We start from the raw sequence: 16690 nt of genomic DNA, 5'->3' as shown, positions 1-16690 counted from the left end.
GTCCAGCTGAGGAGGGGAGTGATAGAGCGGCTTTGGTGGGCACCCAATGTCCAGCCTGGGTCAACCCACCACAATTTACCAACTGCAAGGATCTTTTCAAATGTTAAAATGCTCTTTCTCTCTCTGTCAAACAGATGAAGACTTTTCACTCCGCTATGGTTTCTACAAGACTCAAAACCAGTAGAAATAGATGTTACCCTCAGAGGGCAAAGAAGAAAACTTTTGCAGTTTAAAAAGTTGACTCTACATAAAAAGCTCATTTACAATCAGGACTAACAAACACGACATTCATTACAGGCTTTCAGCCTCCCCTTAAGGACAACTGCACCTCACTGTGAAACAGGAGAAAGGAAAGTGGTTGCTATTTTCTAAAATAGATACCGAAGTTGCAATAAAGTCAAAGTGTCCCTTTAAGTAAAGCAAGCAAGCAAACATGATTTTGAAAACATCCATTGCATTGTCTGGCTATCGTGGTGCTCTGCACAGTCAATTTTGGTGCACTTCCTGGATCACGTAGCTTTTTCTTTTTCCATCATTGCATGGAGAAAATAAAAATAATTCTAAAAAACAAAGCCTGTCAGATGGCATCATGCGGAACTTGAATCATCCTTCTAGGTGCTTTCAGATGTAAGGAATTCTATCTCATGGCTTTTGTTTCTGGAATCATCTCAAGCAGCTCTGGTGCAAACTACAGCTCATTATTAGCTCATTATTATTTGGGTTTACCAAATTTAAAGAAATTGCGAAGCAACGCAATTCAGGCACATTTGAGAGCATAACCATCTACCATTAGGTACCCTCTCTTTTAAGGACAGATTTTTCTCTTGGAAGGATCTCTAGGGATAGGAAACCAACGATCACAGAATCATAGAATCACTGAGGTTGGAAAAGACCTCCAAGATCATCGAGTCCAACCATCAACCCAACACTACCATGCCCACTAAACCATGTCCCTAAGCGCCTCATCTACTCGTCTTTTAAATACCTCCAGGGATGGGGACTCAACCACTTCCCTGGGCAGCCTGTTCCAATGTTTAACCACTCTTTCAGTAAAGACATTTTTCCTCACGTCCAATCTAAACCTCCCCTGGCACAACTTGAGGCCATTTCCTCTCGTCCTATCGCTTGTTACTTGGGAGAAGAGACCGACCCCACCTCGCTACAACCTCCTTTCAGGTGCTTGTAGATGAACACACACAGAGCATAACAGCAAAAGAAAGGCGTAAAAAGGGCAGTCCTGTGCCCAGCAGCACCAGGTAAGGTGAAACAACAAAAGACAAAAAGGTGTTTGGAAATTAGATTTGAACTGGAGGAGTAGGTAGCCTAACAGCTTAAAAACTGAGGAGGAATCTAGAGTATTTCCTTACAAGAAACTCATTCAAACCTAATACGGGAGCCCTTGCTAAGATACAAGTACTTCATAGCTCACCTATCGCAGCATTGTAAGTGTCAACAGTGGAATTAATTTGAATAAAATCCAACAAGTTTCCATACAGTATATGCTATATATTATCAGTCAACAATAACTAAGCCAGAGCCCAAAGGAGGTTTCTATCACCGATGTTTCAAAATACAGGCATTTCATGATTGTTCAGAAGATCCAACTACACGGAATCGGCTGTTTTGGCCACTGACTTCAATCTTGTGCTGTTTTCGCTTACGGCTTATCAGCAGGAGGGCAGTATAGCAATTAGATTTTCACTTCCACCAGCCATTTTTAATATCTTCCACTTCAAAGTCTACAATAACTGCACCTCAGAGTGCCAGGAAATGAAAACTCCTGTCACCATTTGATATTTCAGAAGGACCTCAAGGGGAGAAAACAAAGTCATCCCAACGGGAATTTTGCCAATATGTAATTACTAAACTCCCTACTTGCTAATGTGCATGAAGGATCAATATAAACTTCCTGTTACTCAGTGAACCACAACACAGCGTTACTCCAGGCTGGAGCACAGGACCAACGCCGACTTAATTAAAAAAAAAAAAAAAAAAAAGGAAAAACGGGAGTGGAGGGTGTTTAGAGTGTTTATTTTTAAGCGACAAGATCCCTTTCTTAGCTCCTATAACTCTCCTTTCCAAATACTAAGCAAGCCTTGATTTGCTTTACCTGGACATTAACTGAAGTTGCAACTTCAGCAATTCAGCTGCAACTTGTTTTAGCCACCACATTTCTAATAACAAAATGGGAAAAATATGAAGGAAACAAATAGTGAAGCAATTACTGAACTGTATAAGCTATGTATGAAAGCTTCCTGAAGAACTATAAAAATGGGTACGGATAAATAACACTTCAAACTAATGGGTTATTAGAGGGACTATTAGATCTCCCTAGGTATTTAAAATAAAATCAGAAATCTAAAGAGTAAGTCCATATAGATCATAGGAATCATAAAATTAACAGGTAGATAAAACACCACAGAAAAATGTGATAAAGTGAGTACATTACAAAGGAATGCTGCATTAATCTAGCTCTGTACAGATGATGGCATACTATTACGAGAAAAACTGTAAGGGACAAATGAGAGGGAGGGGTCAGATACAGCAACCAGGAGTACTACAAAGGAAAAGAAAGATCTTTAAAAAAACCCCAAAAAACAAACAGCTACCTAAATGTCGGCCAGGCAGCAGCTACAAGAAAGCAACGTGAAAGCCAACAGATTTACACGGGGAAGGACTGAAAAAAAATAAAATTATTTGTACTACTAAAGAAGAGCATTCTGATCAGCACTAACAGACTGAAACAAGGAAAAGGGAAGTTTAGGTAGAAATGAAGTTTATCTGGCAGCAGCAGCATCTCCCAAAAGAAGCCATGAATCCTGGAACAGTTTCAAACAAGAGTGGACAACACGCTGCAAGATACACGAAGAAAACAATCCACCATGGGCAAAGAAAGGAAGCAAACGAGGCAGGAACGCAGCCTCCTCCTCAATGTTAGCACCAACACAGATGCATACCACTAACGTGAGCACACTGCGTTCCAGTCGCACGCGTCTCAGCCCCAGCTGCCACAGAGCGTTGCTTCCAGTAAGCCAAAGTGCTGGGACGAGGCCAAAAAAACTAAAGGCAGCATTGCTGCTGCAGAGCTGGTGGCCAACTGGGCGGTTTTAGTGTTTAAAGTCAGCGTGCAGGGCAGTGCTTCTAGATCTTCTAGGCTGCTTCTCCCTTGCTGGGCCTCCATTTCTCCAGGGTATGTAAAGGTACGCTGATATCCTTCTGGAGGGGTAAACCATTTCAGCGATTTACTGGATTGGGGAGAGGTAATGAGGTAATTTTAGAAAAAAACCATTAATTATTAACACCACAATTTGATTTTTATTCCCAGTGCTCATTTATGAGTGGTTCCAACATGCTGTGTCAAGTGATATGTTCCGATTTATGGCCTTACACACTTCCTATTCCAGCTGCAGAATTCATTCCTTTGGCATTCCTCATACTAGTTCAGCTAATATTTTTGTAGATGTTTTTACTCTGACTACAGTATTTCGTGTTACATTTGTGTTCTTCAAAACAGTCAAAAGGTAATTAGGAGAAAAAGCTCTCGACACTCCTGACTAACAAAGCGCACACAAGAAAGCTCAGTTCAAACCTGTAAAGCGTGGGTGTATTTTCTAATGCACAAGCCTCTCTTTGGTATGCACGTCTTACAAAAGCACTTATTATTAAACTGCTTCTGAATTGCCCCAGGTTACAATTAAGCTATCCTTTTCTTTACCCTCACCTCTCTGCAAAGTGCTTTGCTACCATGTAGTAGACACTAGAAAATCGGAACCTAACAGGAGACCGTACTAATGCTGACCTTGCTTCTTATGTATATTATACTGAAAATAAATGAGTAAAAGCTAATACTACACAAATCCAAATTTTAAAGCTCCACATGTTTCTTCATAAGAAACTGATACCCTTGCAATCCCAGAAATCCAACATTTGCGTTCATAACGCAGGTTTAAAGTGAGATGGTGAAACATTCATTGCTGGGCTAAGAAGTTTTTGCTCTTCCCCCTCAAATCTAAAACATATTGGTTACCTATTTAGTCTCCATTACTGCAGTGTCTGAGCAACCCCAGCCTTCTGTGTACTTATCCTCAATATCCTTGCAAGAGGAGGACAGGCTAGAAGAGGGTGCCTGAGTCACAAAAAAACCTGCATAAAACCAAAGCCAGGACTTTCAAACACCAAAAAGTGTTCCTCCAGCCACTAGACCATCCTTACCTGCCACAATAAGAATTAATGAGTTCACCGCAACACCTCTCGTAAATAAAGCTTCAAAGTAGAAAGTACATCAGAGTAAGAACTGGATACTTTCCAGAAATAACATTTTTGTTACAAATTCTTGTAATGCTTAGCATAATGGAGTCCTCCTCCTCCTCCTGGAGTTCTTAAAGACTATCACAAATGAATAAAAAGTGTCTGAAGCCCCAGAACTTGGATTGATTTTTTTTTTTTTGAGAAGGATGACCAATTTTTTTTTCAGAAGGATCTGTCGTGAAGCCTTTCATGAGTGAAGACCAAGGTCTGCATGAGATGCTGTTCCTCAGAAGAAGGTTAATAGGTCAGATTACGAAACGTGGAGGACCGACTGTGAAGTTTAACAGATAATTATGAAAGCAATTGCAAGGGAAATATTCTGAGGTGACAGGCCAGGATAAAGATAGCTACAACAGCTAAATCAAAAAGCCATGTTCCTCACTTTTGAAGCCAGTTTTGCTAATTATCTTACTGTGGCTCTAACAATGTCTATCACACATAGGCCTGTCACAAGTACAGGGCATTCTGAAGCATTAATAAATCGCTTTTGGGTTTTGAAGGGACCATTACACAAAAAATGACAGTATTTAAGGATGTAACAACAGTGCTAGAATCTACCCTTGGCCATTTTTTGTGATTGCAAGAAGCAGCCTGGACAAATATGATAGTACACAGCTCCTTTACAGAACATTTTATTCCGAATCCAAGATAACCACAATTCACTGCACTACAAGGAATAAACTTGCATTACAATTAGCTGATATGCCATCCTGTCGTATTTTAATGTTGCTTTCCTAGAGTATGGGAAGCCTCACAGAAAAGAAAGCATCATTTCTCTGATAAACATGCACCTAAAATGATAGCAAGCAGACCAATTACTTTGAAGTACACCTGGAAGGATTTTGCAAGGAAATTTAAAGTAAAAACAGTTGACATAGGCAGATCATTTGAAATACCAATCTAGAAAGCTCACCGAAAGCAAGTGCTTACAGATGGAAAATGCAATCAAAGTCTAAAGAGATTAGGCTGAGATGATGTAAAGTTAGAATATTACATGCAATAAGCTTGTTGCTGAAGGGCAATTTGCTGCTATTATAGCCTTTACTGGAAAACAAAATAAAATGTATTTTAAATGTTATTTTAAGACAGGCTGATGATGTCAGACTGGAAGGAAACAACCAAGATGGGGAAGCTTATTCTTCAGCCACTGCTAAAACTAAGCAGTGAGCAATATGATGTTATAGCAATCATCCATTTAATTTGCATCATACTTAACTCCTTCCAGTTCACCTTTCTTCTTCTATGCTGGTGTCAGCATCCTGGCTTCATGTTCGGTGTCTGCACCAACTCCTCTAAACCTAAGGGTCTGTCCAGAACAAAAAGCACAGCTTTCGGCAGCTGACAGCTTTGAGCTACCAGAATACATCCAGCCCAGCATCTGTCGGCTCTCACCACGAATAGAGATACCAACGTGAGGCACAATATGCTGTGGGTATCATTTCAGAAGCCCTGTAGGGCTCTTGCAGGCACTGTGCAGTGAGATGGGAGAGCTAAGCATTTGGGGAGCCCAATATCCTCACTGGATGGTGGATGGCAGAGAATAATGTGGGTCAGCGTTCTTTTCCAGATGTTTGTCGCTTTAGCTTGAGTAGCCTTTCTTCAAAATCCAAATCCTCCTGCTTTACTCCCTTCCTTGCTATCAGTGTGGATTTCCCCTGGGTGTCCAGAACAATTGAAGTCTCTCCTACTAATGACTCATGCCATTCTTTTGCATTTTGCCCTACTTGGATGGTAGGAAATTAAAGGGGAGACGCTATGTGACAAATGCAAAACCAGAGCACACGGGGATAATGAAACTAAGTCGGCAACCACAGCCTGATTCAGATATACAGCAACCATTCAAACACTGATTGGTGACATTCCCTCTCTTATCATCAGTACTAACAGAAAATCGCATCTGTAACTAATTATCTTTTTTTGCAGGACTGCCTTAAATGAAAAATCCTAAGGCTACCTGGAACATGTGATAAAAGAAAGGCACCTGATCTCAGACATGACTCAGACTCTTCTTTTTCACTCCTAAATACCAAACTTTATCTCTTTTATGTAGGCACTTCTTTTCTCTAAAGTCTTCATAACCTTTTCCACTTAATATGACAACCTCTGGCAAGAACTTTCAACAGTACCCAATTAATTCACTAACCCAAGACTCGAAGGTTGTCGCTCCTAGTCCGCAACTTCTAACTCCAACTCTATTCTTTAGTCACTGTCCAATTGTCACTTCAAGACAACTTTCTTGTTCTTGCTTGAAAAATGAAAAGAAAAAAATTGGCAGTTGCCTATCCGCCCACAAACCTTGGCAAAAGCTATTTATCTAGAGGGAAAATGAAGCTTCTCCACAAAGATAGTAAGATCAAAGTCCAAATCTTAAGTATGTCACAATCTAAACCAAATACAGGGAGAGATATACAACACATTGAAGGTTCGAGCTTTAAACACTGTCTTTTTGTTATAAATGTAACTTAATATAGTACCTACACAATAACAGTTCATAAGGTGGATGGCAAGCATTCGGGCAGAAGTCAGTTTTACTGAATAATGATAGGAAACAGTCGAAAACCGTACACAAAATCAACCAAGTTCCCAGCACAAATGGTGGCCCAAAGACTGGCAGAGGAAAACTTTCAGAGGACAGGTTTGAGACAAATGTAGAAAAAGTACAATAAAAGCAGAAAAAAAAATTAATACAAAAGCCATGTGGAAATCAGCATGGAAGAGTTTAAAGGCAGGAAAAAGAACTGAAGAGCTTGGCAGGGAATGCGTTTAAGAAAAGGAAATAGCTTTAAAATATTTCTCTGCAGCCTAGAACAGAGAAAGGAAGAAAAAAAAAGAAGAAAAATTAAATTGGGATGGACACAAGAGTTTTAGCATTCGAGTACTGTGCTGATGTTAGACATCGTGCTGAAGACTATATTCTGAGGGGCCTCGCAGGAAGATAAAAATTGGGCCTCGAAAGCTTTAACAGCCACCAAACCCCCAACCTCTGAGTGAAAAGCAACTGTGATATCACAAGATCACAAAGCCATAGCAGTTTGTTTAAGTGAACGAAAACAACATCTGCTGCATGATTTCACTACCACGGTGCACTTTGCTGCTTTCCAAGGCATCTACACAGCTCAATTGAGCTGATTCTTACTAGAGACTGCGCTCACCAGCTCGAAAGAGGCACAAGCGGCACAAACTGGCAGCGCTCATCTGGTTTTCACTCTGCTACTTGTAAAGAAAGCCACGAACTTCCACACTGCTGCTGGTAGCTGCAGCTTTATGGAGATGGCATTGAACCGTACCCATTTGCAGAAGCCAGATCTGCAGGTACAGGGCGCTATGAACAAAAGTGCATTGCCAACCTTCTTTCTAAATTTCTGTTACTAAATTGAAAAAATGAAGAAAAATGTTTTGCTTCTCCAATTTTCCAGGCTGTTTACTCATGCACTGGTCAGCGCGTTGCACACAGTTCGTTCTCTCTGCTTATATGGGTCATTTCCACAACGGTGAAAAGGACTTGGAAAAAACAGAAAAACCCAAAGGAAAAAAGAAAAAAAAAAGATAAAGGCATCAGTTTTCATTCATGAGCAAAATATCACCTGGAGCAACTCTGAGTTTATGTGGTTTTTGTTTTTTTTTTTTTCTTAAGTCTACAAGATTTAAAATCTGAAAAAAAATCTGTAGCCTGTGGGAGGAATGCAGGGAATATCTGTAGAAATACACCCCGCAGCTCTCCTCCGGAGTGTAATAACCCACAGAGCAGGCTCCGCGGCTTGCCTGCTGCAGTCTGGGGCCAGCACTAGACCTGGCAGTCTCTGGCAGGAGGAGAGCGCTGGAAACTCCCTCCAAGAGCAATCAAGTCTATAATGGGAATCACACAAACACATCCTTTCTTGCACAGCAAACCTTGTTAAGTACTCGTAGAGGAAAAATACACCCATTTTACCTAGAAGAAATGTGAACTCCAGTCTGTGACAATAAAATCAGTTCTTTGGGTCATTTTAGCTCCCTGTTGTAGGTGACCCGTTTGATTTCAGGGGAAGCCAGATCTGCAGATCCTATTTCTCAAAGACACCTAAGTAATTTTTTGGGTATCCCTGGATTTCCTCATTGTAAGGTCAAAAGACCCATTACAAGGGATCACAGTAGCATGCTCTCCAGTTGGGAAGCAGGTCTCTGCCTAAACAAATGGCGTTGACCAGGGAAGATGAAGAAAACCTGATGAACAAATGACAGATCTAGTACAGAAATACTCTGTCCCAAGATTGTCAGTGTCCAGACTATTTTTAATGCTCAACTATGCTACACAGCTCTACAGGACTTACTCTTCGATCTAATACTGCATCTGATTCCTAGATGCTGGATCTTGTCCAAATGAAAATCCTTATCCAACTGGAATTAGCAATTACTAAAAATCCAGCCTACGGGGTAGTAGCATCTTGAGCTTCCGCTGCAAATAATGAGCTCATTAAAGCACTGTATAAATCAGACAGCTTCCAGAGTCATGTTTTATGACCATAAAGTTGATACCTTGAAATCCTACTAGTTGGAATTCATACAAAACATACTCTGGTGTCCTGTGCCGTAAACCCATGACTCATGTCCTGGTTTCGGAAAAGCAGATGTGAAGGAAGAAACTGAGGGAGAGAAACAGCTAGTATGAGTTATGTACACTGTCCTGGCTTCACTCACCTTGTGCTGTTACGTAGAGGCAGATGTTCAGCTCACCCCCAACACGACATCTTTTTCTAATTCTGTTTGTCTGCTTTTCTGCCTAAAGAATACCGAGCTTTGCCTTCTCCTCAAACCTAAAAGTCAAGTCTCAAACCAATGTCCTGAACCTTGTCCAGCTGAACCAGCTGATACCCTTGTCCCCTCCTCCAGCTCCTCTGGTTAAAGCGGAGAGTCAGGGCAACGTTGCCTGGACTAGGCTGCAAGGGAAAATGCCCTCTTGCTCACAAAGCCAGCTAGAGACCCTTTGAGACACACACACCCTGCACACATCATTCCTGGGTCACTCCAAGGACACTGGATTCTGAAAACAAGTCCAAAGGAACCAAGGAACAATGCAATGCCAAATAAAATAAAATAAAGCCACAGGACACAGCTGGGAAACAGATACGCTGCTGGACACTAATCTCAATTTTGAAATAAAGTTTGGAATTTCCCTCAGGAAAGCTCTGCAACATGGAGGGCAGGTTGAGTCACCAGTTGCTGGAAAGGCAAAGAATTGGAGAGGAACCTCGTAAGGCTGGGGGGGCCACAAAGGGTGCATCTCCCCACTGGGATTGACAGAGAGGGCTACTTCTGCCTCCCAAACTCCAGACACGCTGAAGTACATACTCTGCCAGAGGTCGATGGACCTTACTGTAAAGGAGATAATGATCCAGCACATGCTGACTGCGCTGATCACTTAGAAAACGTCCGTTTTTCAGTCACTGATCACAGTGCATAGGCAGCATATTTCTTCAAGGAAATTAATTTTTAAAACAGACAGAAAAAAATATCCTGGTCAGAAACTTCAGGTTTTTGAGCTAACACAAAAACCCCAAGCATTTTACAGCTGGATTTTCAAGTGCACGAAGGGGTCTGTGCCTGAAACCTTAAATCTAAACGGTGCCCAGCGAAATCACTGGGACTCTACCCAGAGCTTGCCTATATGGAGATAGTCAGATCAAGTAATGGTAAAAGATCGACACTAAAGCAGTGCTGCTGTGGGTTTTTTTGAGTTGTAACATTCTCTAGCAACTTCTCTCTTCCTGACACCTTCCTTCCTTCTTTGTAGTACTTCCACAACCACAGAATAACCAAGCACCTTTAATTCATGCAGCAGCTCAGCTTCTCTGCTAACAGACTGAAAAATGGCTGTAATTAATGAGGCAGATGTAAAGAGCCCCACACCTAGAAAACTCAAAGCAATTAAAGGTAGGTAGCTTCTCCCTGATAACCACTTGGAAGTGGGTTCCTAAATTTCATTTTTTGATACATATTTTGAATTAAAAGAACTCTTCGCATTTTCTTAACCTTTCATGATCCATGAACCTTTCTATGATCCTCTTCAGGCTTTTGAGATAGCCAGAGAAACAGCGCAGTGTGTTAGCACTTCCATGTGTTGCAAGATAAAACGACCGTATACTGCTGAGCTGTTGAGACTGGAGACAACTCCCAGAGTTCCTCTGAACATTTTTACAGCAATTAGTAAATCCTTCTTTTGTTTAAAAAAACATCTTCCCCTCTGATCTGTGAAAGGCCCCAGCAAATATGGAAAATGCATTACATAAATAGCAGTTTCACACACACACAAAGACACAACAAACCCCAGACTAAAGACATTTTTGTCTTTCAATTATGACAACAGTCATTTTTATTTGTGACTAACGGCTCGTTTAAAAGCATTTAAAAGTCAGCAGTGTTCCTTTACCATAATTTATTTTACATCAGTCTTCCTGTTTCTAGCTACAAATATATATTCTGTAAATTCGCATCATGCAGTTCATAAACCTGTCTGCCTTCGTTTGCACATAAGCAAAATTAAATTGTACAAATGCCACTGCTCTGTTACCATTTGGAGTGGCAGATGTCCAATTGCCAGCTGTACAAGTACTGAATACGAAGCACGAATTATAGAGTAATGAAACGCTTTGTTAAACCATATTTAAGAATTTTATTGTCATTTAATAACTACACAAGCATTAGCAGATAAACACACATGTGGTCCATTACCACAGCATCCATCAAGTTTTAAGCCTATCCATAATGTGATGGATAAATGAGAACTGTTGATTGGACAAATAAAGACTTTCCAAAAGCCTTTGACCCTGTCTTTCAGTGAAAACTCTTGGGAAAACAGAAAATTAAGCTGCCAGGAGGTGAAAAGTAGAGTTGCATCACGGATTAGAAAGTGGCAAAGAGGGGGGAAAAAAAAAAAGGAAGAATTTAAAAAAAACATATAAATCATTAATTGTGGCAAAATGCATCAAAACAGTGCCACAAGATTATCTTCAGGCTTAAGTGAAATATATACATTTACAACCTGGGAAGGGAAATAAATTAATGCAACGGTATTTGCCACTGACTCAAACCCACTTAAAATCATTAAAGAAATAAGAAAGCATGACAGCAGAAACCATCCATCTGGCTTATGAGTTTACTTCTGCTATATTATTCTTTGAAGGAAGGAACCTCTCTTTCAACTACTTTTTGTCCGCAGCACAAAAAGCAAGCTAGAAGTGTTCATCTTAAAAAGCATCCCACAGCTGAGCACTGCTCTGTATACTCCACTTGACTTTATAGCCACCATCAATTTGTTTAATGTCCCCTTTACCTTTTCATCCGTACTGCCCCCTAAGTTGAGGGAGCTCCCTCAAGGAGCCTGATAAATTTGAAGAGGAAACCTGTGATGTGGCTTCCTGCAATTAGGTCATTAAAGTTACACACTCAAATCCCTTTCAGCCTTAAAGCCTGTGAAGCTGTGACATCGTCTTCTCTTAGATCGCACTTTAGAACTCATCTGTGTCATGATGTCTTTAAATAATTCAGCCGCAACCAGGCAGTTGGGCTGATCACACCCAATTAATCCTGATGATTCTTCCTTCACCTGCCACTTTATTATTGAAAGAACAGACAGAGCTCTTGAAGCTAGACAGAGTTGGCTTTATTTTTTTTTTAACTCACATGGATAGTACTTAGCCCAATAGTCTCTGGCTGCTTTCCAAAGCCGCTGGCAAAAGAGGCAAAATACAGCAGGACACCCAAGAGGAACAGGTGACAGTGCATATATGGCAGTCGAAATTCAGTATTAATGACATTATTCTAACTTTAAGTAAATTTTGCAAGTTGTTAAGTTCCAAAGTAATCATCCCCATGCAAAACAGAGATCTGTGCATCTTTGACAGCTGTCTTTTTTGAGCAAAGCTCAAAAAAAACCACCAGTATTTTTGTGTCACTGTTCACAATGTAGAGAATGCTTGGCTGGCAGTCTATGCGTTAATGAGATGTCTCACATCTAACAACACAGGTAACAGTCATCTCAATCTCTTACCTTGTCTGGAGCAAAAAAATAAGAGATTTAAGGAAGAGCAGCAAAAGTGGCTAGAAACATGGGCAGATTCTCAAGATTATTTTTTTCTTCTAAATAAGGCTAAGGAAAGTACAGTTACAAATATTTGTTTGCCAGATCTCTAATGAAACCAAAAAGCAATGAATTTAACTCTGATAATTAAAAAACAAAATTTTTCATATATGAAGGTAGCAGAACGTACTAAGACAGCACCAGAAGCCAAGAAAGAAATGATTTCACCAATTCCTTCAGAAGCCCGAAGCTATATTCCAGATGCTTGCTGCTGTAAACGCCAACATAAGGATATACTATCTCAAAAGCAGTCATGTTGTAGATGATGCATATTACTCATAGACAATGATAGCTCAAGGCAATATTTCACATACCTGGAAACATCACTCAAGTTTGATCCGAAGTGAAACACAGCACTGAGTTGATAACAACAACAAATTCACCCCCACGATTCTCCTGACTGAGAATTATAAACCCTCAGGTACCACACAAGGCTCCTTTGAATTTAAAGTGTGTTTTAAAATTGATACTACTCTCCATGTTTTCAACAAAGGAAATCTATGAAGATTAGTTATATCCACTCCTTATATTCTACAAGACAAACCCTTGTTACAGGAATAACAGTGAATGCAAGAAGGGTAAGGCACTTGTCATACAGACATTCACATCACAAGAGACCCCCAAAACTAAACACTATATGGGCTAAACTGGCCTGAAACATCAACCCTGCTAAAATAAGGAGTAAACTGTAACATTTAAGCACTTAGTGTTAAACAACAGCACTTACATTTGACCTTGTTCTGTTTGCTTGGGTGGGAGGATGCTAGGTTTTTTCCTTTATTATTATTATTTTGCTTAAGTTGGTGTACAAAAGGTTGGGCAATTCAGCATACAAGCATTGGGAGCTGGAAAAGATTAGTTAAAAAAAAAAAAAAGCATCTCTACTGCTTGCCCTCTAGCACACAAAACTCCTCAGAAACCCTGAAGAAGGAATTAGTACACCATACAATAGATTTGATCAGTGAGGGAAATAAGAGTCATTTTAGGGCTTAACATAGTTAAGCTGGCAAAATAATTCTTTTCAACTGTTTTTCCATTTCAATTGGTTTAATACTCTACAGAAGGACGTAGAACAGATAGTCATCCACCTCCACAAGGGAGGAAAACTGGCTAGGTGCAGACTCAGATAAGCAAGAGAAAGCATTTTTCATTACTAAAAAAATGAATCTTTGAATACAGGTTATTGTGTTTGGGGTACATCAAGAGAATGCAAATATGAAGTGTTACAAAAACACCTCACCTCACCTTCACATCTCTGAACACATAGAACTGATTAGCTGCCGTAATTTACACTAGTTCTTTGAGGAGTGAATGGCAAAGAACTGCATGTAGGCTTCTGGAACACAATGTAGCAATTTGTACTAAAATTAGCATATTAAAAACAAATTGCTAAATGGCACAAAGACATAATTTGCACAACCAGCTTTCAGATAGGCTCTTCAGCCTGCAACCTAAAGAAAACATAATATTTGATTTGGACCTGACAGTATCCTTCAAGCTTTGGGCCTCCAACAGTTTCTTATAAATTATTTATAACAAACTTTTAATGCAAAATTTTTAAATATACCATCAGCTTAATGAGTGGTACCGAAACAGTGAGAAATCAGAAACCAATTTTCACTCTTCTGTAAGGTAACACTTAAAAGAATACAGGCTATATGTGAGTTTTAAAAACAGTATCCGCAACATCACAAATTACCACAGCGAGAACTCTGAGAGAGATGAGAAAAATATTTTTGTACCTTCTGGGTTGTTTGCTCTCTGAATTTGAATTTTTGATAGAGTAAGGAGGCCATAAAGGCACAGCAACTGACATAAGACCGCTGGGCCACACAGACCCCGAATATACTCTCAGCTCTTCTGCTAAAGCAACTACATTTCAGGGTAACATCTCTCTGATATTTCAAAGTAATTAGCGTCACATTAAGTATTTTAGAGAAAGTTGGGAAAGACCTCTTAGCTGGTTTATGAAAGATACGTCGCCAACCCACTTTTGCTGGCTAAGATTTAAATGAAGTGGGTTCATATCCTCAAAAAAAAAAAACCCAACAGTTTTTTTTCCTCTGACCCTGAAAGTGCAGGTACAGAATTATTGCTGAAGAAAATCTAAACCATCTTGACATCTCTACTGAAATTATCTACTGTTAAGCTAACCCTAAAATAAAGCGAGCTTATGTACTGTTTTGCCTTTTAAACTTGGACCATTAAATGCTTTAATTTACAGCACAGCCCTTATACATATTTTTTTCAGCGTGACTGACAGACCAACAAACTGTGGTCCCAAACACCAAAACAGTAAGGAGGGACCAGACCTTTTACTTCAGAACACACACCTTTCCACCTCCCACCATTAATCTCATCCTCATCTTCCTTCTGCTGCATAATCTAGAAGCGGATGAAAAGTGTCAGTTCACAAGGCCAACAATGTGGGGATTATTTCAAAAATTTACATGCTAGTCAAATTTATTTTTACATGGGTGAAGCAGCAGAGCTTCCTCTTCCCTACGAAGATTATCTCACAAATTACTTTTATCACGAGGAAAACACAAAAATACATACTCTGCAAAAGTCTCATTCTATTTAAAAACTTCGTCTGTCCTGTTTTAAGAGTATTTAATTTTGTTCCCTCTTCAGCCAGCCTGCCTATTCTCAGCCATAAATCTACGCACCAACTTCCCTTTTCCCCCGAGTTTCTATGCTGCCTATGCTACTGTTATTCAGATCCTGTACTCCTTCCCATTCCCACACTCTGAAACCTCTTTCACAACTATTCATTTTGGTCCTTCATCCACGTCAGTGTTTGTAACCAGGAGTCACAGCCTGGCATCGCCGCCCAGAACCTTCCATCTCCTGCATGCCAAGCTCTTCCAAAGCGCTGCTAAAGCACCCCAGCTATGCAAAAGGCCTCCTCAGATTGCCTACTCCAAGCACTTCAGGGTAGGTGAGCCTGTTGATTTTAGTACTATTTTCCTAGGGTCTTAACACTTCAAAAGGAGCCGCCTACCTTATCCATGTGAAAGCTTTTTGTAGGACAGGGTGTCTGTTAGGTGGCAGCACATAACTACAACTACTACACCCTTTAAAGTCACTGCCCACGACACAAAAATATTTAATTTTTCAGCAAAACATCAGTGACAGAGGGCTTGATCCTTTACCTACTACTGCACTGGTAGCAGGTACTGGATGGCACACTACTGGATGACCCTGTAGTCAAAGCACCTTCTTCTTTCCCTAAAATGCTCTTGAATATATGTAAATTCCCAACTGCCTCTGAATAACGGAGTTTTGATGTCAAAACAACAGCCTGCTCTCTTGCCGTTGCTCCGAGCTATCCTAGAAGACCACCACCTGCAACAGAGCAACCTGATGATGGTCAAGACCCACCAAAGACCAGTGGGGCGAAGGTGTCTCTCCTGGATGAAGATGTCTCTTCTGTACAAAGATAACTTCTCCATCCCTGCTCTCCCCGAACAGTTTCACACGGTTTGACCGTCCATGGCTGGGCAGATGCTCCCATCTCCTCTCAAGGGGAGGACAGCTGCAGACCAGCACGGCTTTACAGCGTGGCACCCCAAGCAGGATTTCAGTGAAAACTTCAGCCATCCACGTAGTGCCACACAATCACCCCTGCTCCAGTGCCAAGCCCCCCGAGACCCGGCCACCCCACCTCAGCCACCCCCCTGATGCCTCCCCAAGCCCCTGGACACCCTCCTCCTGCCCTACCATCACTTCGGACACAGGCCAAAGGGACAGACTTGGGAGGGGGGGGGCCAAACAACACGCTGGGGCACGGGGAGAGAGGGGGCTACACCACCCCCTCCTTAAGACAAGGATTTGGGGAAGAAAGGGACAAGAAAACACCCATTTCCACCCACTGGGGCTCGCTGAGGGGCAGGGGCCCCGTTAACCCGCCATTTGTCCCCCTCAGGAAAGAGGGGCCATGGAGGAGGGAGGATTCCCCTGCCGTGGGGCCTAGTCAGTGGGGTGAGGGCACGGAGGGCTGGGGAGGGGGCGGTAACTGAGGCGGCGGCGGGACGCGGCCCCCGGGGCCGGGGCGGCCACTCACAGAACTCGGCGATGTAGTAGGAGACGGCGTAGTTCTCCTCGCACCACTCCAAGGTGGAGGTCGGCGGACCCCAGTAGCCCTCCCGGTCGGCGGCCGGAGCCATCGCGGCACCCGCTTCAGGCCAGAGCGGAGCAAGGCGAAAGGGGAGGAAGGAGAACGGTGCCGGGCCCGAAGCGCGGCGGCAGCGGCGGGCGGGGGCC

General features: G+C 41.6%; 1 protein-coding gene across 1 annotated transcript in view; it reads right to left on the bottom strand.

Annotated features, from left to right (window-relative positions):
* The window catches only part of ACER3 (alkaline ceramidase 3), a 59491-nt gene extending 42857 nt beyond the window's left edge, over positions 1-16634 (bottom strand). The window contains exon 1 of the mRNA XM_009286126.2: positions 16491-16634. Coding sequence (XP_009284401.1) covers positions 16491-16593 — 103 coding nt within the window. The 5' untranslated portion in view covers positions 16594-16634. The remainder of the gene's footprint in view (positions 1-16490) is intronic.
* Between the last annotated feature and the right edge of the window lie 56 nt (positions 16635-16690).

Source organism: Aptenodytes forsteri, unplaced genomic scaffold (assembly GCF_000699145.1).
Source record: "Aptenodytes forsteri isolate BGI_AS27 unplaced genomic scaffold, ASM69914v1 Scaffold231, whole genome shotgun sequence".
In the NCBI taxonomy this organism is placed as follows: domain Eukaryota; kingdom Metazoa; phylum Chordata; class Aves; order Sphenisciformes; family Spheniscidae; genus Aptenodytes; species Aptenodytes forsteri.
The sequence above is the reverse complement of the archived record's forward strand: the minus strand, read 5'-3'. Positions and strand labels throughout refer to the sequence as shown.